Raw genomic sequence first — 22,754 nt, 5'->3', positions numbered from 1 at the left:
TTCTTTCTGGTAACCTGCTGAGTTAAATCTTAGGTGAGAGCCATATTTTCCAAACCTAGAAACCTACAGTGTGATTTCTTTTCCTCTCCTGTATTCAGCTGCAGAGCCCAGCCTGAGCAGAATGGGTGAGTGGAGACCATCATTGCACAATTTTGAGAAGGATAAATGGAGGGTTATCAGACTAAGCCAGTGGAGCCTCCTTCCTAAAGTTTATTCATCACAAAGCGCCCCCCCCCCCAAAAAAAAAACAAATAAAAAAAAAAAAAACAACATTTAGCCACTCACACTCATTTGAAAGCCTTTATCTGAGGAAAATGAACCACTTAGGTTTAACTTACCACAGAGCAGTATTGTCTAGAGTTACATCATAAAGACATCAAAACCCATTATCTGTCTCTCATCTTTGTTCTAATGGTTAAGTCACATTTGTGATAGTGAGACAGAAAGGCTTTTCAGGGGAAGGACCCATGCTGAGAGCTGATGTGTATTTGTGCCTGGTGCCATTAATCAATCATTTCAAGTCCAATCAAACAGTGCATTATGGGAAATTGGAAACCACGTGATACAGACAGCAGCGCATTAAGGAGCTCATACAATGCCTCCAAGCTTTAAAATAAACAGTTATCCATCGCCATCATATTCTCTTGTGAAAATTTTGTTAAACTAAACCTTAAAAATCTAATTTAATACCAACTCAGCCCATGAAAACAACTAGCTCTGTATTGTATTCAAAATATAAACTCAGCAGTTCCCCCACATAATGATGTGGCAGTAAACAACCTTTATAGACTATTTCAGCAGAATATTATTAATAAAAACATAATCAACCAGAACTTATCTTTTAGAGATGAAGTTTGGGCTAAGAAAGCGGTAACTGAAAACCCCAAACTGGCAGCAGCTCCATAACTTCAGATGAGGTTAAATACACGTTTTATTCACAAGTAAAAACGTTAACAGCACACATTCAAAACACAAACTGATTTTGTAGCAAGCTGTTGCGTTTATGGGCCTTGATCTGGCTGCACTGTCTGGGCCTAAAGGCTGCCACTCACATCTTTTTATCCACCTCAGCCTGGCTGGTGATGCTGAATGGAGAGCTATCAGGCAGATGTGAGAAAACATCAGAATGAAAAGTCCGGTGATTGAAAACTCAGTGCTGCTGTCCTCCTGTTACTTACTGCTCTTTTCTCTCTTTTTTCTGGGGAGTTTGTTGGAGGAAGCAAAAAAAGAAGAGGAGATGGTTGTTCAAGCACAAAGTCACTGATTGTCACAGCAGAGAGAAGCGCTCCGGGGGCGAGTCCACAGCGGCTATGTGTTGCATGCCTCTACCGGGAAAATGTCTTCGTACGCGGGCGGCAGTTCGCTGGGGATGGGGTAGGAGAAGGGAAAGCAGTGATTAAGCTCCGGGTCCGTGGACGAGTATCCCGGCAGCTCAATAGACGGGTGTCCCCCGCTTTGCACTTTGGCACCTGTCTCATCAAACACGGTAAAACCCCCCAAATTGATGTAAGACACCGACTGGAAAGCCGCCGAGGAGCAATCCCGCTCCTCGCTGAAGATGACCGCCCCGGTGCTCTGCCTCTGGCACCGTCTGCTCTTAGAAAACAGCGCTGCCTTGTACCTTTTGATGACCACCAGGTTGATGAGCCCCAGGAGGCACTCCAAAGTGCTGAGAACAGTCGAGATAACTAGACTCTGCTGGTAATCCCTCAGCTGCTCGCAGGCACGGTTCACAATCACAAAGTGAAAGCAGTAATGGGAGAATTTTCTCTCTACCAGAGAAGCCGTGTCTCCGTCCACCACCGCGCCGGAGAAGGCAGTGAGGACTCCCAACAAGAAGACAACAACACCGAGGAGAAAGAAATTCCTGCAGCCGGGCTTCTCCGTGCAACAAAGCAGCGAGGAGCCCAACAGGACCTGCCCGAGTCCCACAAGTAACCCCGAGTAGAAAGCCCCGGCGGTGGCGCTGAGGTGGAACTGCGCCTTCACCGTGGATCCCAGCGAGACGCATCTTAATCCAACGACAACTTCGCTCAGGGCGCACACGAAGAGGAGGGTGCTGGACAAGACGGTGCACAGTCCTTTCCCACTCAACTTCATTATATTCCACCTCTGCCGCTCTCGACCCCTCTCCCCCCTTCTTCATCCTCCTTCGTCTCCTCTGGAAACACTCTCACACTGGGACATCATCTGCCGGTGACTCCTCCGGTTCAGAGCGGGCGAACCTCGCCGCTGCGGCGTCTCTCGCGCATCCCCACCGCTTTACAGGAATCTATAAATAATTAATAGCAAAAACGATTTCCTCTCAGCAGTTATCGATAATCCAAACATAGCCGATGATCACCGTGGTCCACATTCTCTGACATTTGAGTCACTTTCTAGAGCAGAAGTTTTTTTTTCCTCCCTCCTGAGCAGAAAGTCTTATCTGCAGTCTGTCAGCTCGTCGGGTTGAATGCTGTGAGATGGTTTTTTTGGTGACTGAGAGGGAGGTGGCTTCAAAAGAGTTTTTTTTAAAGATGACCAATAATCAATGAACCACGGGCCTTTGAAACACTCCTGTCCTTAAAGCAGTCTGGGTGCCACGTAGTGACTTTTTAGTCACTTCTCGCGATGCTAAATTGAAAGGTGGACTTTTTATTGATGGTAAAGCCAACAAATACCAGCAGTAGCAGAAATGATTTACCTTCTTTGCACAGCCTTGTCAAAAAGGTCTGTTAACAACAGTGGCGGAGCTAGACTTTTATAGCGACATGGTGGGGTGGGGGTGTATAATAGGATCTTGATCATCAACTGGAAATATTTCCAACAAATTCAAACGTGGTTGTTTCGGGGTGCAGTATATGATAGGAGGATCAGTGACTGCTCCTTCTAGCTGTTCTGGGTTACTGTTTGGTGGTGGTGGAAGACTGGATCCTTGTGGCCAGCTCCATGCTGGGAGCTGGCTGCTAATATTGGGGCTGGGGTCTATCTCAGCTGGATCTGTGTTCTTCCTCTTTACAAAAAAATAGAAATATCTCCCTTTCTCCTCTTATATCTTTTGATACAAAATAAGACTGGTTATAGACTATATTTTTTCCACACTTTAATATAAACTAGCAGCCTTGCTAGCCTCCTGTTTAAATGAAACTGGATCAAGTAGCTCTAGCTTAGTCAGGGCTAAGTAAAGTGGATACTGAGGAACTCTTTGAGCATCTTTATAATTTATTTTCAGCTCCATTGAATAAAAAAAATGATTAATTGAGTTCATGTGTAGTCCCTAAATACACTCACTGAAAACTAAATATGACGTGGTTTCCCCACATTATCTTAACACTAGTGCTACCGTATATCTAGATTAGCACGGCTACATAGCTTCATGCAAACATCAGGTTAATAACTTTACATTAATTAGTAGTTGTACCTGCACAGGAACAAAATATCTTAAATGTGCAGCCAAATGTCAATATTTTGTGTCTGATTACTTCAAAATTGCCTTCAAACTAGTGTAGGGATACTGATGAGCTATGTGTGTGAATAAAGACGTTTCTGTCCTCCTCCAGTGACCCATCAATCACTTTAAAGTGTCTTTGAGGTGGAAAACTTTCCCCCTCCTGAATCTCCTCAGCTACACAAGTACAAGGTGGTCCTGAACGTATCAGTGTGAGCCGTTAGCGCTGTTAGCTGCCTGTCAGCAGCTCTGGAAAGCTGTGGAGACTCGCGGCAGGTTGTGGCAGCTGCAGGAAGTGCTGCTGGAAGTTGCTGCTGCTACGATTTGAACTGCTGTCTGTCGCCAGATGAGGATCAGCAGGTAAAGAATAAAGTCCGGTTTTACTTTTACACCCCTCAAAAGCACAAATCCGTCCCATTGCAGGAATATTCATCAGAAACTCTGTGAAAGAGAAGAAGTCGGAAACTAGCAGATCTACACCATATTAGTTCTTGTGTTGGCGGTCCTATCCTGCAAGGCGAGGACCCGCCTATTTGCATCAGGAGGGAGGGGGCTGGGAGGTTTATAAAATTTTCACATGATGTGAGAAGCACCAAGTAGGGTGTACATCAAGAAAAACAAAACCTGGTTTTATCCTGTAGGGGGCGTTACGATCCATTTTTGACACAACATCCAGTTTTTAAAACTAAATTTAAAAATGACTAATTTTATCAACAGTATAGGTGGATTTCATCACAATTAAGTAATACTGTGTTGTTTACAGCTCAAAAAACACATTTTAGGGTGTACTACCCCTTTAAGTGGGACCTGGGGTGTTCAGCTGGATTTCATTCTGGCTCTGAGGCTACTAACATCAGTTACAGAAGTGCTGAACTCATTTCTTGCAAATACATGGGAGTTTTTGGTAGGAGCCTAATGTGTTTCAGTTCAAATATAGAGTAGATATAGATAAGATGTAAATATCAATAAGATTTTGCCCTCTTTGCTTATTTTCTTGGATCTTTAAGGAAATAGCAAAAGCATAAACATCACAAGTTGCTGACCAAGGAGCTGTCCGCGGTGCTGAAACGTTCAGCTCAAGGAATACGGCAGCTGACTGGACACCTCCACAACTTTTCCCCACTGGACAACAGGCTAAAAACAAATAAAAAGGGAAAAAAAATCTTCCTTTGGGATTTTATCTAAAAGAACAGTATCTGCAGTTTGTTTCCTGTAATCAGTACCCAAATGACCTTGGCATGGTGGAGACAGGACAGGGTGGATTACTGCTGAGAGACAGTCCTACAGTTTCAAAACAAAGAAGTAGAAGGACGTGAGTCATCCACAGTGAGTACTGTAATGCCTAACCGAAGATACAAACCACAGTCCAAAAGAAAGTGTTAGAGTGAGTAGCTCAATGTGGTTTCTATTAAAAGACATAAATTGCACTTTAAGTTTGAGATTTGCCAATCAGCAGTTTAAACACCATGTTTTATTATAAATTAAACAGCTGGAAGAAAAGTCAGAGTAGATGTAGATGGATGCTGCCTTTTAGGACTGCCATGAAAATGTTTCCTGTTTCCATTAGATAATTTGTTGTCATTAAAGTGGAGAGAACTCAAAATGAGTGTCAAACAGTTCAAGGATGTGTACAATGACTCCATGATGAGATCTGCTGGCAGTATTTTGTGGACCATTGTTTTCAGTTCATTATACCTGGATGTGAAACATTAACCAAATGTTTAACGGTTGAGGTGACAGAATTACACCCGGGGAAGTTCTCCTCCATCCATTTATCACAATGATCCACTTCATTGACTCTTCAGGTACGACTGCCAGTAATTTTGAGTGCCACTCTAATTAGGTCAATACTACTTTGCATGGGTTTTCAGATTTTTAAGATGCTACAAATGATGAGCTGATATTCTGCCGATTGGCTGGTTGATTGGCAGTCTTGCTGTCTGGCGATGGCTGTGTTTGCCAGTTTGGGTCAGACCACTGGCAGCATTGTGAATATCTAAACCATCAGCTAACAGGACCCATCACCTCACATTCTTTGACCCAAACACACCAACTGTCAGCAAGAAGAAAGAAACAAACCTCTGAGCTCTCTGTACAGGGGCGGAGTAAGAAGGGGGGCCAGAGTGGCCCTGCCTACATCTGAAATCTGACTGGACACTGCAAGCGGCACTTTAGGTGATTTACAGGTCATTGGAAGAGGACAGAAACTTTTTTTCCAGTGAGTGTATTCAGGAACCATACATTAACTCAAATCTATAGGTTGTAATTTTTACATATGGTTGTCGCTTATTACTATTAATCATTGGATTTTGATATTTGTTATTAAATCTATTGGATAAGAAATTAAATAGGGGGCTACATTAATCGTTTTTTATAGTTATGAGTTTTATTTTATGGGGTTGTTGCTTGTTTAAAAGTATTTATATTGTTTTAATTTGACTGTATTTATTTGTTTACCTGCTCTGGGACCACATATGTTTTAGCCAGGGGCTAAAACTGGAACAATGCATCTTTTCCCTTCTGCGACTAATGTTTTTTTGTTCAGGGTCCCCAGCAAATAAAAATTAACAAACTCAATTAATCAAGATTTTCATGCCGAAGCTGAAAATAAACTGAGGATCCTCAAAGAGCACATCAGAATCCATGTTACTTGTAGTAAGCTGTCTTCCAAGGTCATTTTCTGATGGAATTTTTACAGGAAATGTCAGTAACCTTGTTTTTCTGATTGGACAACTTGTAGAAACATTGCAGAAGAAGAGAAGAAACTGACATTGCAGATTTCAAGATAGTTGTTCCCAGTACCACCTGTCGTCCATGGCTGTCTGCATTAGATTTATTTCTAATATGTTTTAAACAGTTAGTTTGTAGTGTGAAGAGCACTGAGCTGCTGTTATTGATAACGTTGTTAGGGTGGTTGTTCATGAAATGTGTCAATATCAGTCATTTATCACTAAAACTGGCTGATGTTCTCATGGTGTACATTTTTACAATTTGTGATTTTACACTTGTATATAGTATTAGAAGTAGATGCTCTCAAACTGGTTATCTTGGAGGTGTCCATTTTATTCAAGTTACTGCAGCTGGAACATGAATATTCTGGTAATGACGTCACCTACTTTTGGGCACTCAGAATATTAGATAATTGAAAAGCTTTATTAGTGCTGACTAAACTAGGGCAACATGATCCAATTTAATTTAAACGGGAGGCTAGCAAGGCTGCTAGCTGATTTAGAAAGTAAGCTACATAGCCTGTAACGATTCCTTACATTAATTAAGAGAAAGGGTGATCTTTCCAAGTTTTTTTTTTTTAAAGGGGAAGGATACAGATGAGGCCAAAACAGACCCCAGCCAGAATATTAGCAGCCCTTGAATTTCCCAAAGTGGAGCTAGCCACATAAGGACCCAGTCCACCATCACCACCAGACAGTAAAGCTGGATTTATATTTGCACAGTGCCTGCATAAGGTCAGTTACCAGCAAACGGTCTGTGTAGGTTGTGGAGGCTTGATATGAACCTCTTCCAGAAATGGCGTGTACCCCTGCAACGGAAGTACTCCTTTGTGATTGGTCATTTTGTGATTACATGCTTCCAGATTTCTGGATCTTCTCCCTGAATTTGCTCGAGTGTCACCGGCGTCAGCTACACCAGCCCTACCATACCCAGACGCTGCATAAGCATAAATCCAGGTTAAGCCAGAACTGTCCCAACTACCACCACATCAAGCAGCCCAAAAACAACCGACTTCTCTTTCTATGGACCTAAATATCCCCCCCCCGCATGCGACTCTAGCTGCCCCCATTTTTTTAATGAAGATGGTTTTAATGCAGGGGATTTCAAACCTGATCACTTAACTCAAAGTTGCTTCCCAGTGTGCCTATTGGGGTATGAGTGTGTGAATGGGTAAATGTGATATATAGTGTAAAGTGCTTTGTGTGGTCAAGCTAACTGAAAAGTGCTATATAAGTACGAGTCCATTTACCATGTATAAAAGTGTAGCTCCACCACTGTCTCTGTTTTCTTTCAGTAATATATGATGTCAACACTTTGTGTAGCAACAGATTCAAAACACTTCTCGCATTTGTTGTTCCATAACGTGGGTGTTGTGAATCCTTCAGAGACTGTAACTGTGATTAAGAGCTATTCAAACAGGCTTGAGCCAGGGGCATCTAAGAAAATGGCTTTATTTAACTCACAGGTAGCCTTAGTGGCTGCTCCTGAATTAAATTGGCCGATGCATCTGATGAAGCAGAAGTTGTTAACAGCATCTGTCGTTCGTCAGGCCCTCCTCCATAACACAGACAATTTCCTTGTCATGGTCGCAAACCTGGAAGATACTGAGGGAAAAGTAATTCGCATCCTAATAGGTATGATCACCCTTTCCCTACAAGGCTGCGAGAGGTGAAGGACTGTAGCAGCATTATCTCTCTAAATGCACCAGACTTTCTTTAGCCCAGAGGTACTAGCCTTCACCCGGCAGCGCTCAGGGGAAAACTTCAGTGACTCTAACAGTGTGGTAAAATCACCCATGTCCCTTTCAAGTTCAGGTTTTTAATTTAAGTCACTACAGGTTGCAGTGTGTTTGTGTGTGTGTGTGCGTGTGTGCATATATGTGTGTGTTCAGGTCCCATTACTTCAGCTGAGAAGGGACTGCTTCGGCATCTAAGATGCAGTTTTACAGCAGCAGTTACAACAGCGGTGACAGGTCGGCCTGTGAAATCCTGTTTAAGCCCATAAATATTGATGAGTCTAAAGCAGCCTCCACTGTTGTCAGCGAGAACTGGGACGAACTCTAACAATGTTTATCCCAAAGAGGAATTGACTCCAAGATTTCAAGAGATGGAATCAATATGGAGGGGCAAGACCTGTGTGACCAGGATCAGAGTGCAGACAAGGGCCGACACAAAAGCTCGACTGTGAGGAAAATGAACAAAGAACAAGGTGGTAAAGGAGCAGGGGGAGGTTATGATTTAAAGCTGCACCAGTCAGTGTTGTTTTAATATAAACATTTAACCTAAATGACTGGGTTTAATGTGAAAGAAATAACAAAACCAGAGAAAATCATCTTGTAAGTGCTGCCCTCAGGTCTAAAGAAGCATCAGTGAATAGTTTGGATTTTTCAGCGTGAAGTTATCAACCTCATTATTCACAGCTTCTGCAGGTTTATACTCCACATGATGAACAAAGAAAACCACTCACATGGCTGAGGAGCCAGAAAGCTTCAAGAAGAATCAAGAAGCTTTACTGTCATTCTACAGAGCATGTACATGAACGAAATGTTGTTCAATGCAGACTCCTTGTGCAATACATAAAATGACACAGTGCAACAACAGTTAGTGCAAAACTCAAGCGACATACTATACACACAGATATACAGACAATATTTGCGAGATATACAACAGTAAGAGGCCAGGACTATGAATGAGCCTGAAAACATGTAGACTGGCTAGCAACAGCACAAGAATGAGGTAGAATGGGTACATGTAGATTGTTCAGTCAGTCTACAGTGTGAGTGCACAGAGGTGTGTGTTTATGTGTGGGTGAAGGCAGCAAGTTGTGCATCTGTGTGTGAGTGTTAAGGGCGCTGACAGCCTCAGGGAAGAAGCTGTTGCAGAACCTAGCAGCTGTGATCGTGATGCTAAGGAGTCTCCTGCCTGATGGTAGAAGGTTAAACAGTCCACAAGAGCAGGAGGAAGGCTGGGGGGGCATCAAGATGCTGGACGGGTTCTTAAAGTAGCATGATGTATCTTTCTAACTTTAAAATGTGTTTGTGACTCATTTTGATGACAGTGACATTTATTATGTACATATCTGGAGTCATTGTTGCCCAGCAGCGTCCCAACTTTAGCTTACTGGACTTTGCATCAAGTAAAAGCTGAGTGTCTCTTTACAGCAACGTGTCACATGCTAGCAACTGGATATCAACACACTGGCTGTTTGAATGTGCACTGTGGCTGATTCATCAAAGACATATAAGAAGATGCTGTCGCAAGAAGAAAGGAAAAGAAAAACAGGAAAACAGAGCGAAAGATGAGGAAAGAGTCAACATCAGACTGACTTTTACTGACCGGAGAGAGCTCAGAGAAGAGACAGAGGTTGGAAGATGTTTCACTGTTTCTGCTTTCAAAGTTTAGGTAGCAGATGTTTGTTTTACTTTTACATGTTTCAGCTGGCATCTGCAGTGTTCCAAGTCAGGATGAATGCATGTTTCAATGATGTTTCCAGCAGATTCTGAGCCTAGCATCTGAATGTGGAGCTGAAACTGAGACTCATCAGACCAGCAACGTTTCTCCATCTTCTATTGTCCAGTGTTGGTGAGTGTGTGTGAATTGTAGCCTCAGTTTCCTGTTCTTAGCTGACAGGAGGCACCTGGTGTGTCTTCTGCTGCTGTAAACCATCTGCTTCCAGACTGGACGTGTTGTGTGTTCAGAGATGCTGTTCTGCAGACCTTGGTTGGAACCAGTGCTGATTGGACTTCCTGTTGCCTTTCGATCATCTCCAACCAGTCTGCCCATTCTCCTCTGACCTCTGACACCAACCAGACATTCTGGTCCAGACAACTGCTGCTCGCTGGATATTTTCCCTTCTTCAGACCATTCTCTGGAAACCCTAGAGAATGAGATCATCTCCACCTGCTTTCTAGAACGTGACGATGAGTTCACTGAACTCCCAACGGCCTCCACAGCCACCAGATCTCAGTCCAGTAGAGCAGCTTTGGGATGTGGTGGAACAGGAGATTCTCATCATGGATGCAGCCGACAAACTTGCAGCAACTGTGTGATGCATGTTGATATGGAGAAAACCTCTGAGGAAGGTTTCCAACACCAAGAATTAAGGCAATTCTGGAGAAAAAGGGCTCCAGCCTGGTACTAACAAGGTGGGCATGAACATCTTTCTTGACCATTAAAAGTCCTGGTTTATCTGGTTACTTTTTCTTTTGCACATTAGACCTTCCAAATGAAAAAAATAATACTCCCAAAAAGTGTAAAAAATAAACAAAAGACATCAAACCTAAAGCAATGCAGTTTTTACAAACTAGTTTTTGTTTTCTTCTAAACTGACTGTCAGGATACTTAATAGATGGGACAAGATGCCCTCCAGCAGTCGTCCTATTATTGTAGGCACAGGCAGGATTTGGCCTTCACGCATCTATAGTTAATGTTTTGACAGATAAATTAAACACAGAGCTGTTGCAGTGGATTTAAAGAACCTGTGAATATGTAATGTATGATGCCCTCTGCTGCCGGACTCACCCATTGTTCTTCTGTCTGCCAGCTGAACTCATCTTCTTCTGGTAAGAAAAAACAGTGGTGACAATAGAAATTTGGACAAGAACTAGAATAAAAACCGTGCTGCAGTGCGGGGTTAAAAGCCTGTAACACAACACTCAAGTTTGATGAGCTCCTTCAAGTAAGATTAAAACCTCCATTCAATCTAAAAATCCCACTCTGTGTCCTCTCACTTGGAGGGGAAGTACTTAAACTCTGAAGGCACATCACTCAGGAAACAATCTTTTATAATTAAATATAGGCTTAGCTCTTGTTTTTAATTGATCTTTCTTTATTTAAGTGCATTTCCTTTTAATGTTCCTATTCGATAGCGTTCAAACAACAGACATTTTTATCATTAGATTTTAAGTCTATGGGTCACTATAAAGAGAAGATTACTTCTCAGCTAAGACATCTGAAGTTCTGTAAAGTAAAGAAACACATTATCATTCCATTTGGATGGTGAGTAGTGATGGTTGTAATTTCATTCATTTGCATATGCTTGGAGAAATTTCTCCCTCTGGCACATGCCAACACATATTTCTGGAGCATCTAATGTTTTTTTTTAACTGATTGATTGAAAGGTTTATTTGAACATAATGACAATATATATATTAAAAATAAAATAAATAAAAAAATAAGACCAAAAAAAGCAAACACAAAAGTTCAAAAGGGGTGGAAGCAGAAGCTTATCTAATCCCACCCTGGTAACTTAGAAGAGTTTGTTGTCATTATACCAAAATCCCAACCATCATTAACTACTAGGCATTACATAATCCTAAATAAAATAATAGTAATAATAACTATACTCAGTATATACAATTAATATAAAGTTGGCTTCTTTTATATGTAAGTTTACAATAATTAATTACAATGATGGAATTATAAGATAATAATAATGATAATAATAATAATAATAATAATAATAATAAAAACACTACTCATATATTACCCCTTCATTCCATATAATTTCTGTACTGTTCTAGTACCATGTCTTTATATATCGTTTTAAATACATGGATATGTGAACACCACCTGTGTTTTGTCCCTAGCCTGTACCACAGTTTGACCCCAGAAACAGACATGCAAAAACCTTTTCTGATTGTTTCTTACCAGGTTCCGTTTAAATATCATGTCCCCTCGTTAATGACACTCCCCATCTCTCTAGTTGACAAGGTTTTGGATGTTGTATGGTATTAAGTTCCTGCTTTAAACATAATCAGTGATGTGTGATAATTAACCAGGTTCTGGAGTTTCAGTAACTTAGATTGTTAAAACAGAGTTTGTATGATCCAAATATCCGACCTTATGTATAACACGGACTGCTCTCTTTTGTAATATTAATAGCCAGTGAAGTGTATTTTTATAACTGTTGTCCCAGACCTCTATACAGTACATTATGTAAGGTAATATTAATGAACAATGAAGAATATAAAGTGATTTGTAATCCAGAACCGGCTTAATTTTATTTATGATTGAGATATTTTTTTGTCATTTTAACTTGTATGTGTCTGATGTGGAGCTTCCATCTACTTTTATTATCTAGTATCTAGGAATTTTATCTCTTTTACATGTTCAATAATTTCATTATCTATTTGTATGTGTGTATCATCTTTGTTTTTACAAACCAAAAACCATTACCTTAGTTTTAAATTATTTTAATTTTCTGCTCTATTAATTTAATACCCATTAGATTTCTAAACAGAATTCAATATAATTTTCTAAATTTGCAGCTCCAGTGTGTGAATGGTTATAAAAAAAATAATAATAAAAAAAAATCTGGGGCGTAGCAAGAGGGGTGGTCAGGGTGGCGCTGGCCAGTCCTGAAATCTGATTGGACACCCCAGGTGCCACCTCATGTGGTTGACAGGTCAGACACACAGCGCTCACCAGTATAACTACACCAGTTTGAAGTAAAATTATAAGCTTTTTTATAATCAGTCATCCTTTAATAATACAGACATCTGGCTGCACATTTCTAGAAGAGATTTTGTTCCTGTGCAACTATAACTTGTTATGTAAGCTAACCTGATGTTAGCATGAAGCTACATAGCAGTGCTAATCTAGTTATATGGTAGCACTAGATTACTTTTAAGCTAACGTTGGGAAACCATGTTATCTTTAGTTTAAGTGGGTGTATTTAGGGACTAGACATCATCTCAGTTAATCAAGATTTTCACATTGGAGCTGAAAATAAAGATGCTCAAAGAGAAACTCTGGATCTACATTAGAGCTGACTAAGCTAAAGCTTCATTTAAACAGGAGGCTAGCAAGGCTGCTGGTTTATTCTAAAGTAAGTTACAACATGAAAATGTGGAGAAATATAAGCTGTCTTAATTTGTAAGAAAAAAAGTAGATATTGCTTTTTTTGTGTTAGGAGGAGGGACACAGATGAAACCGAATGAGGCACTAACCGCACAAGTCATTGTTATCAAACTCAAGGATCCAGTCTACCAGCACCACCAAAACTAACAAAACATAAACCAAACTGCTAGAAGAGTTGTCATAGATGTCCCCAGTACCAAATCAAGTACCTCAAAATAATCAACTTATCTTTCTATGGACCTTTTTCCAATCCAATCCACTTTATTTATAAAGCACATTTTAAAAACAAAGAAAAGTCTCCAAAGTGCTGCACATCAACAATCAACAATAATCAACAATAGTGATTTAAAATATTTGAGCTTTTTGCAAACATTTCTGCTTGATCCAGATTATCAGTGTCCGGATGTTTTATTTCTCATGTGGGCTGCACAGAGGTGTTGTGGTTAGAGCTGCTGCTTCACAGAAAGAAGATCACTGGGAAGACTCAGCTGTGAGGGAGTTCAGCCCAGGGAGGCCAGAGGGTGGGCAGCTAATCCGCTGTGCCTGTGCACACATTTCAAAGGTTTGAACTGGGCCTTTCTGTGTGGAGTTTGCATGTTCTCCCCGTGTATGCTTGGTTTCTGTCCAGGTACTCTGGCTTCCTCCCACCATCCTAAAACATGCATGCGACATTAATCGGTCACTCTAAATTACAGCATCTCACAGAAGTGAGTGCACCCCTCGCATTTTTGCAAATATTTCATTATATCTTTTCATGGGACAACACTATAGAAATGAAACTTTGATATACAGGACACCAAACTATAATTATTCTGTATGTCAAAGTTTAATTTCTATAGTTGTCCCATGAAAAGATATAATGAAATATCATGTGGGAGGCATGGTAGCTGCAGCGATAGGCTCCAGCTCTCCCATGACCCTGAATTGGAATAAACTGTATAGAAAAAGTTGGAGTCTCTCTAAAGTGGCCACAGTTATCTCAGTGTATGAGCGTGTGTAAGAGAAATACAATCATTTCCTTTCTTAGTATATGACCCCCGTGATCTTGGACCCCCACTCGTCATTTATAAAAGCCTATCTCCGCCACTGCAGTAAGAAGTGTTTGTCTCTGCTGCTGCCACAGCTTCCTTTAATCTCACATTCCTCTGTTCTGATTTCTGTTTTGAATTGCATTTTAAAGGTGTAATATTCTGGCACACCTGCACCCCTCTTGAGAACCTTTCATGCGCTTTGTGGCTTTTCTACCGAAGCTAAAACAAGCATGTGGCAGCACTCGTCGACGACCAGAGAGGCTGCAGAAACCCACACAGGATTAGCTGCCATTTATAAAAAAAACAGATGTCTCCAAATCAAGCTGGACATGGTCCAGCATTCTGCATCGATACATTGGCTGCCTGCTAATCCACCGTGCCTGTGCATGCATTTCAAAAACTAGAGAGCAGCAACACAAGCCTTTATGATAACTGCTGATATGGGCGTCTCCAGAAGACAGATATTTGACTTCACAGTCTTCTTTAACAGTTTATTAACTCTCTTAGCACGCAGACTGCAATGAAAGCTGTGCTTTGTTTGGATTTGTGCTGGAATTAATCAATATTTGAATTACAGACTGGAATATCTTTTGTGTTTTTTATCCTGGGTTTAACCTCTTGGGAGTATTTTCCTCCAAACAATGCTTGAAGTGATGCAGCAGTTGCCTGATCGGTTTTATTTGATTGATTGCAGGTCTAGACAGATTTCATATTCACATCACAGCCTGGATTCTGTCTCATGGACCGGTTTCTTAACCAGCTTCAGGTTAAAAGTTTAGGAGATGCTGACCTGCAGCTCAAGGATGAGGTGAAGTTATAAGAGTCATGTGGCCCTTGTGTTCAGTCTTGTCAGAACTTCCCATGACGTGGATCCTCCACACTGAAACAAGGAGTCTTGCTCAAATATGAACCATCCACAGAAGCTATAATTACACACTGCTGGGACGCAGAATGAGAGGCGGGTGGATTGTGTTGTAGCGCTAGCAGAAGTAGGAACAGCTGCATCCAGTGGAGTAAATCCATTTCCAATCTCCAAGGGAGTCGAGGACACGAGGTTGTGGGTGGCAGTGCATGTGCACGAGTTTTGTCCAGTTTTCGTCTGGCAGAATCAAACATGCCCAGCAGCAAAATCCCAAGTATAGATGTGGAAAGCATGGGAACCTGTGATGTTGTGCAAGTTATTGAGACATAAAGCTACATTTCTAATCTGCTTTATTTCTACAAACTGCTTGTTACTTCAGTTAAAACACAAATACATCCAATCAACAGATTCTCTTAGTCAACGGTGGGTTTGTGTCCAACCATCATATCTGATCTACTGGCAAATAACACATTTGTTTTTCTCCATCAAATGTTAATAACCCTCAAGACTGGTTGAGTTAGATATTACTGTGCATGCAAACACACTCACAGGTTTATCAGTAACCATTTCAGAAGCAAACATTTTTACAGTTCCAGATGTTTTTATTGTGTACTTATGGAAAGAAAAAAAGCTGGACAATATGAATGAATACTTATCCAATGTGGCCTCATGTTGGTGATTATTTTTCAAAGCTTCCTTAGCAATACACACAACATTCATTGTAATCTCAAACTCCATAAGTTGATTCTGCCAACCAAGTTAAAGAAACATGGAAGGGAGTGTAGACGTGGCGCGACTCCTGGAGGTCTAGCTGACCTCCTGGGGCCCAGACGCTGGAACTGCTGGCTCGTCATCGCCTGCAACCGGCTTGTCACATGGACTGCCGTCCCCATATTTGCTCCTTAAAGAACGTCCCAAAAACTCCCAGTACTCCTTCCGAATGGTGTCCTTCTCTTGTGCCAGAAGTTCACAAATCTTAGAAAAGTAGAAACACAATACAGACGTGAGAAGCTGATTTGTGGCTCAAATTAATAAGAAAACGTCCAATTTCTTTGTCTACAATGTGTCATGGGTATGAATGTCACATTAATTTTATAGATACCTTCGTCTGCTTTTTTGGGGTTCCGATATCTGAAATTGGATATTTTCCGACACTAAACAAGTTAACGTGAATATTATTGTGATTATGGTCATTATTGCCGTTATTATTGTGTAAGGTTTCATTAGGCTGCAGTAAACCACACATCACTTTTTAATAAGAGAGCAACTGATAAACAAAATGAATCCAATTTAAATGTTTTACAAAATTATTTATGGGGGAAAAAAAACCTTCTGAAGTAAATCAAAGACAATGTCTGTAGCAGCTTTATAATCTTAATAAAAACAAAGGTAATTATAATTATGCAGCAACACCTGATTTTTTTTAAATATTTAAAGTCCAAGAGAAAGAGTTGAAAGGAAGCAGGATGTATGTGAATAATCTGGGAACACTAGACAGTCAGACTGTGGTCAGCAGTCTCGGCTCAGAGCGCTCGTTTCTTCTGAAGAGGAATTCTGATCATAGAAGCTGCTGTTCAGTCTGGCCAGAACGTCTTCATGGAGCCGATTTGTGAGAAGTTTCAGTTCAGTCTGAAGACTGTGCCCGTTGTTAAATGCTCCACAGGTTTATGTGCATTAGTGAAAGGTGTCTGCTGCACTATTTTCCCTTCTTAGCTGCACCTTTTACCCTGGAAACCTGGAAACTTTGCCTGTTTGCACATTTCAAGCTGCCGTCTTGCTTGTTTTACATTTCCAGACTGAAATATATCCAAATTAGTGACATGCTAAAGCAGCAGCTCATTCCCCATCTGACTTGTAGGTCCAAGTGTTGGGTAACTAAAAACTCTAAGTAAAAAAATAAAATCATAAATGATTTATATGTGTTTAGATTCTAATGGGTATATTTCATGAACTGATTCTGCATCAACATATCTTGCTAAGCTTAAACCCACGTAATACTCAGAAACTGTAAACTCAGGTCGGATCCCTCTGTGGGTTTCATTCAATCCATGAAACAAGTCAATACTGGAACACGGTACTGATACTGGATCAGATCTGTCTCAACTCAGGTTAATTTGGGGTTTTTAATGATTTATTTGAACTGTTTTTTTCCAGGATGTAATGTCTATGTAATGAATATGCTTCTTTTAGCTTTGATTGTAAAGCCACAAAGTGCATGAAAGGTGCAGGTGTGCAAGAATATCACACCTTTTTTAATGTAATTCAAAAATTACATAAAAAAAACATAAAAGAAGAATAAATAAATTAATGATTAAAATAAATGCCAATATAAGATGTCCTTTCAAAAGTTTTACCTCCACCAGATGCTTTTTGTAGCCATCATCAAGCTTGGGATAATTCTGGTTGTATATTTAACACTCTTCTTGGCAGAATTTGTACAGTTCATTTAAACTAAATTAACTTAAATTTCCTTGCACGGACCTTGTGGTTAAGTATACTCCACAGGGTTGAGGCTATGGTTTTTAAAAGCCCATTTAGAGACTTAATGTTAGCCTGCTTTATCCATTTTGCAACCATTCTGTGCTTGGTGTCATCGTCTTGTTGGAACATCCAACTGTGTCCAAGTTTTAACAGTCTAGCTGTTGATTTGTGGTGAAGCTGAAGAATGTGTTGACTGTTAGTCCTTTATTATTCCATCCACTTTGTACCACTGGTGACAAAACAGCCCCAGAACAGGAACACCATGTCTTAAAAGCTTCACCTTGACTCCTCCAAACATACTTCCTGCTGTTGCCAAAAAGCTCAATCTTTGTCTCATATGACCATAAATGCTTCTCCAGAAGGACTGTGGTCTGTTGATTTTGGAGCATGGGCTTCTTTCTTGGTCGGCACCTTCTCAGTCTGGTGACGTAAAACTCGCTTCACTGTGGACGCAGATCCAACAGATTCCAGTTCCCTCTGAATGACTTGTACTTATGCTAAATGATTTGAACTGATGATCTTGGGATCTGCAGTTGTTTTGAAATTCCTCCAAGAGACTTTCCTAACTTGTGTAAATCTACAGTTTTCCCACATAAATCTTCACTAAGTTCCTTTTGGCTACAATTCTGAGTATTGATAAATCCAATAAGTCCTATAAAACACATCCTTTTTATGCTGGTAAAACTACCAGCTGCAGTCAATTGTGACCATTAACTAGATGTTAGCAGGCTTGGTTTTATCAAGTTTAAATAAAAATCTTCAGGATCACTTAAAAGTTTTAGATGAATATATGTAAACATTTGAGCCTGTATGTAGCATTTTCACCCTAAATAAATTCAAATGTGTGCACCAAATTTAAATTTTAAGGAAATCATTATAGTTGTATGTTGTGTAGACATGGGATCCTGGAAAAGTAGGGTTCAAATAAATCGTACAAACCTAACAAGTAATTCACACCCATGATGAGTGTCTGTAAACTTCTGACCACAAGTTTAAATCTGGGTAAACACTCACCTCTAACCCCTTCCTTAAAGTTTCTTGTCGGTCCTGATCCTGCATATTTTCCTTCTGAATGATGTTCTCTAAGGCATCCTCGTAGCAATCAAACAGGAATGCTAGAAGATACGGAGAGCAGTGTGTCTCCTTTAGCTCCAGGACCCTCTCCAGCAGACCCGGCTGAGTCGACAGACCTTTGTCTTGCAGCATTCTTTAAAATAAAATAAAAAAAAACAAAACAGAGAAGGAAAAAATGACATAGTCATGAGGCTTTTTCGTTTTTAATAACTGAATCTATTTGGTGTAACCCTGCAGCTTGTGACATACTCTAAATGTTGGAGTCACAGAATTTTTGTTTGTTTTTTTTCCCACCTCAGACTAGGGAGGGACTAATTCATCGAGAACATTTTCACTCCCTGCAGATTTCCAAAGATTTGAATAAATGCTAAAACTCTTACCCTTTCAAATAATTCCATGCACTTTCATTGTGAGGAGCCTTCCTGATTTGATTCAGACAATACCTTAAACAAAGAGGAAAGTCAGGCAAACTAATGCAACAGAATAGAGGAGAAATGCATCTGTAATTTGTGCATCCAAGGAGCATTCCTCCAGGAACATTACAATCACTCTCACTTCGTGCAGATTTTGAAGAAAATCACTCACTGAATCTCTCTCTCCACCACAGCTGGATCAGAGAAGCCTGTAGTGTGAGAAATTACAAAGTGCCTCTGGTTCCATGCAGAGTTATTCCTCACGTCTTCTTCCAAAAGATTCTCCACAAACTCCAGCTCGTTGTCCCAGAGTTTGTACTCCTGGAAAGCAAATAAGGCAAATGTTGGCAACAAGCTTGTTTATGTGCTAGAATGATATGTTCTGTAGTCACCCGACACAGCATGAGGAAAGTTCTGACCACATTCAGACTCCTTTAGTACACCATCAAGCAACAAAGCTAATAAGTGAATTCTAGTAGATTGGAAAACTGGACCGATTCCTCATTTCTGAGACCAAACCCCGATTAGACCAGCACCTACCTGGATGACCCACTGTCTGTGCTGCCAGGCGTGGTAGTTCTTTGCATCTTGGCTGAGAATGTCTGCGATAAACTCCAGTTCCTCCGAAGGGTCGTTCAGCCACTCCACCACCATACGTCTGTGATGCCTGGAACAGCGGCGCAGAAACCAATCCTGATTTATTAATGCTGCAGTTAAACAGATTATATACATGTACTGCTTTAGGCTAGGCACTGAGGAATCTAATTCCAAAAGAATATTTAGCCATTTTTCAGGGAATTTTAATGTTATGTATAACTCAGAAACAGCTTCCACAATATTTCTGCAGCAAGAGTCTGCAGCACGATGGGAAGCGTTGCGCTGCACCAGGCATCTTAGTACACAAACCGTGGGCTGCGGTGACTTCCAGGTACCATATTACAGTTGTCTATTTTTAATCTAAGTGAAATTATATCAGTTTTGGTCAGCAACATGTCCTGAAAGCAGCAGAACGTACATAGCTGGTACACATCCATATGGCAGCTGTTTTCTGACCACGCAGATCCTAACCCTTCAGTACTACTCCTTTATTTTTATACAGGACTGAGGGTCGTATAGCTCAGGTTACTCCTTAATCACAAAATTTGTTTTCCAGTTTGCAGACATGTTTGATGTACGAAAAGCTACAAAACAGGAAAAAAAGTAGAAACAAAGAAAGAAAAGAAAAAAGACTGAAGGCACTACTGCAGAAGAGGTGGGACAGGACGAGAGTCTGGATGAGGCTGGATTGACACTTAGGCTGGGTAATCGGGTTAAATAAATTATTTCCCTTTTTAAAATTTCAGACCGCTCAGTCTCGTAGTAACTTCTTCGACAAACTGAACCCCGACAGGCAGACTACAGATTTAGCAAAACTATTTAAAACAGTAATACCAAGAAAGGTCAGTAGGCAGCTAAAGTACTCTGGTCTAGATGCCCCCTCCCCCAAAGATTAAATGATAAAACAAACAAAAAAGAAAAACAAAAGCAAACCTCATTTGTATTTTCACAAAGTTTTCAAATCCAATAAAGCTTTTACAAATGAGTTTTTAAGCTCTTCAGAATAATTCAATCCAGAATCGGACATCTTAAGTCTCTTAGTTTTTCAGCAGGACCTGGTCTAATGTGGTTAAGTCCCCACAAAAAGCAGTGGAACCTATCTTAATATATATCACAAATTCAAAGCTTCAGAGTTTTACTGTCGCACTTTGATAAACGTTTTCATTCTAGCAAGTTTATTTTTATTAAAGGGTAAATCTTCAGCCATTTTTGTCTACTGTCACAAAGCTTGTCTGGTCCCCTCAAAAGTTATCAAAATGCATCCTTATGTTTATAAAGACTAAAACAACAAAATGTCTTTGCGTGAAAACAATGACTACACGTAATTCATCCCCACCTAATGTAAAAACACCAAACTCATGGTGACCACACCTTATAACAATTCAAAACTGAAATACGGTATGAATCTAATCTGATAAACAAACAGCAGCAATGTTCAAATACAAATTATACTCTACTAAAATCCTTTCCGCAGCCTCCCTGTTACTCATGCAATTTTCAAAAATGTATATAAAGAAGATGTGATGAGGAAGGAATTTTTTCAGAACTCACCAGACTTGATAGTTTTTGGGCTGCTCCTCGATAATATTTGTAATGTACCTCATCTCCTCCCTCAGGTCTTTTGATAATGCTTGCAGTAGTACTCGTCTGTAGTGCCTGGACATTTCCAATCCCAACATTAGATTGTACTTTATATTCAGAATACACATTAAGAGTAAGTGACACGTTCAGACAAAGTGAGGTTCATAGTTAAACAACAAAGATGAAGCTTTATACAGCCCAACATCAGTCATGTCTATAAAGAACTTCTTTAAAATGTATTCTCTAGTCAAATGTTTTACAGACTGTAACTTGGTCTCCTTTCAAACTCTACTGTTTCCACACAAGCAACATTCTCACCAGACTGTGTAATTTGCAGCGTTCAGCTCAATGGCCTCTGCTGTCAAAGCGAAAGCCCTTTCACTTCTTTCATCTTTCTTTAGGAGTGCACGGAAGTAGTCATAAACATCCGAAACTGTTGGGGGAAAGAAGACATGCTGATCAGTTGTGTCACATCATGTCTCAGAAACCAGTAAAGAAAATGTAAAAACACGTTATCTCGTCACTTTTACTTATGGTGTCTAATACTACATCTGTGCAAAATTTGCACCAATCTTACACTTTTCCGAGTAGGCGATCTTCACTACAGGATTTGGTCCATCATCTTGAGGAACGGGTTCCAGGTCAGCCCACTCCTTTCTGTCTCTAAAACACAAAAACACGGGGGTGGATCTTCTGTCAGAAAGCAGCAAATGTGTATAGCTAGAACTCTAATAACCCTCACAAAGAAGAAAACCTTCCATGTTACATGATCAAGAAAACTTTAGAATTACTGTCCCCGATTTTATTGCATTTGTTTACTTTATTATAACGAACGAACGAACGAATGAATGAATGTGTGTGTGTGTGTAGCACCCGGTTAGCATATCGCAACTTAACTAATTCATGAAGACCCGCCGAGACTCAAAAGACACTCCAAATAACATGCTTACATGACAGTCATTAATAAAGCTGATATATATATATGAATAAGAAACATACAAACAAAAACAAAACTAAAAAGTAAAACAAAAGTATTTGCCATCAGTGGAGCTACGAAGGCTAAGCTAGCTACCAAAACAACTTGAGAAATTGCCAACCAGACGCTACCTGTAAAACATATATCTTGTTGGGTCGAGACCATAATCATCCCCGAAGTGGTCCTCATTTTCTACATCAAAATCTTTGTCTTCTTTAACCTCCGCTGACTCATTTGACGTTTCCTCGACACTTGACATTGCTAACTTGCTAGCTTAATCTCAGACGTGCGTGGGGAAGGAAAGTTACGTCACGTCCGGTGTTGTGCTGAAACGAACCCTACCCTTAAAAGCACACCCCCACCCCGGTATTCATTGGGCTACTTAACCGACATATCACGCATCACTCTGCCTAAATATATCCAGAAACTATCTCACAACCATGACAGTTAACCGTGCACATAGTTTTGTACATGCTCAAAGACTCATTGTAGGTTTAGATAGACATTTAAATGTTGCTACGTTTTGTTAGGCCATTACTATGAGTTCAATTTGTGTCTTTAGCAATTGTCCAGAAGCACTGATGATGCAGTATTATTTCCCACACACTGAGCTGTGCATCTCATTAATTTTTAACTGGAGTGTGTCAGTGTCTATGAGTGAATGTTTTATAATCTCTCTGGACCATTCTTCTTGAAAGCTGATGTAGGAACACTGACAAATG

At 40.3% G+C, this 22,754-nt stretch overlaps 2 protein-coding genes across 2 annotated transcripts; both read right to left on the bottom strand.

The window, feature by feature from the left end:
* Positions 1 to 466: 466 nt before the first annotated feature.
* LOC121643159 (transmembrane protein 271-like) lies at positions 467 to 2,432 on the bottom strand. The gene has a single exon (XM_041990422.1). It carries the CDS (start codon positions 2,098 to 2,100, stop codon positions 1,309 to 1,311), a length of 792 nt encoding a protein of 263 aa, XP_041846356.1. The 5' UTR covers positions 2,101 to 2,432; the 3' UTR covers positions 467 to 1,308.
* A 12,811-nt stretch (positions 2,433 to 15,243) lies between these two features.
* Positions 15,244 to 22,364, bottom strand: fnta (farnesyltransferase, CAAX box, alpha). The gene is made up of 9 exons (XM_041991259.1): positions 22,164 to 22,364; positions 21,634 to 21,719; positions 21,375 to 21,489; positions 21,027 to 21,131; positions 19,419 to 19,545; positions 19,051 to 19,199; positions 18,846 to 18,908; positions 18,406 to 18,598; positions 15,244 to 15,885 (listed from the first exon to the last, which is right to left on the bottom strand). The coding sequence occupies exons 1-9, from the start codon at positions 22,289 to 22,291 to the stop codon at positions 15,718 to 15,720; spliced, it is 1,134 nt and encodes a 377-aa protein (XP_041847193.1). The 5' UTR covers positions 22,292 to 22,364; the 3' UTR covers positions 15,244 to 15,717.
* Positions 22,365 to 22,754: the final 390 nt, after the last annotated feature.

This window comes from Melanotaenia boesemani, chromosome 7, assembly GCF_017639745.1.
Source record: "Melanotaenia boesemani isolate fMelBoe1 chromosome 7, fMelBoe1.pri, whole genome shotgun sequence".
In the NCBI taxonomy this organism is placed as follows: Eukaryota; Metazoa; Chordata; class Actinopteri; order Atheriniformes; family Melanotaeniidae; genus Melanotaenia; species Melanotaenia boesemani.
The sequence above is the reverse complement of the archived record's forward strand: the minus strand, read 5'-3'. Positions and strand labels throughout refer to the sequence as shown.

Excerpts from the sequence above, each read along its gene's own strand:
- LOC121643159 (XM_041990422.1), bottom strand. The coding sequence starts at position 2,100 with ATGAAGTTGAGTGGGAAAGGACTGTGCACCGTCTTGTCCAGCACCCTC.
- fnta (XM_041991259.1), bottom strand. The coding sequence starts at position 22,291 with ATGTCAAGTGTCGAGGAAACGTCAAATGAGTCAGCGGAGGTTAAAGAA. Across the intron at positions 21,720-22,163 it reads ACAAGATATATGTTTTACAG|AGACAGAAAGGAGTGGGCTG; the intron begins GTAGCGTCTGGT and ends TTTGTGTTTTAG. Across the intron at positions 19,200-19,418 it reads ACAGACAGTGGGTCATCCAG|GAGTACAAACTCTGGGACAA; the intron begins GTAGGTGCTGGT and ends TTTGCTTTCCAG.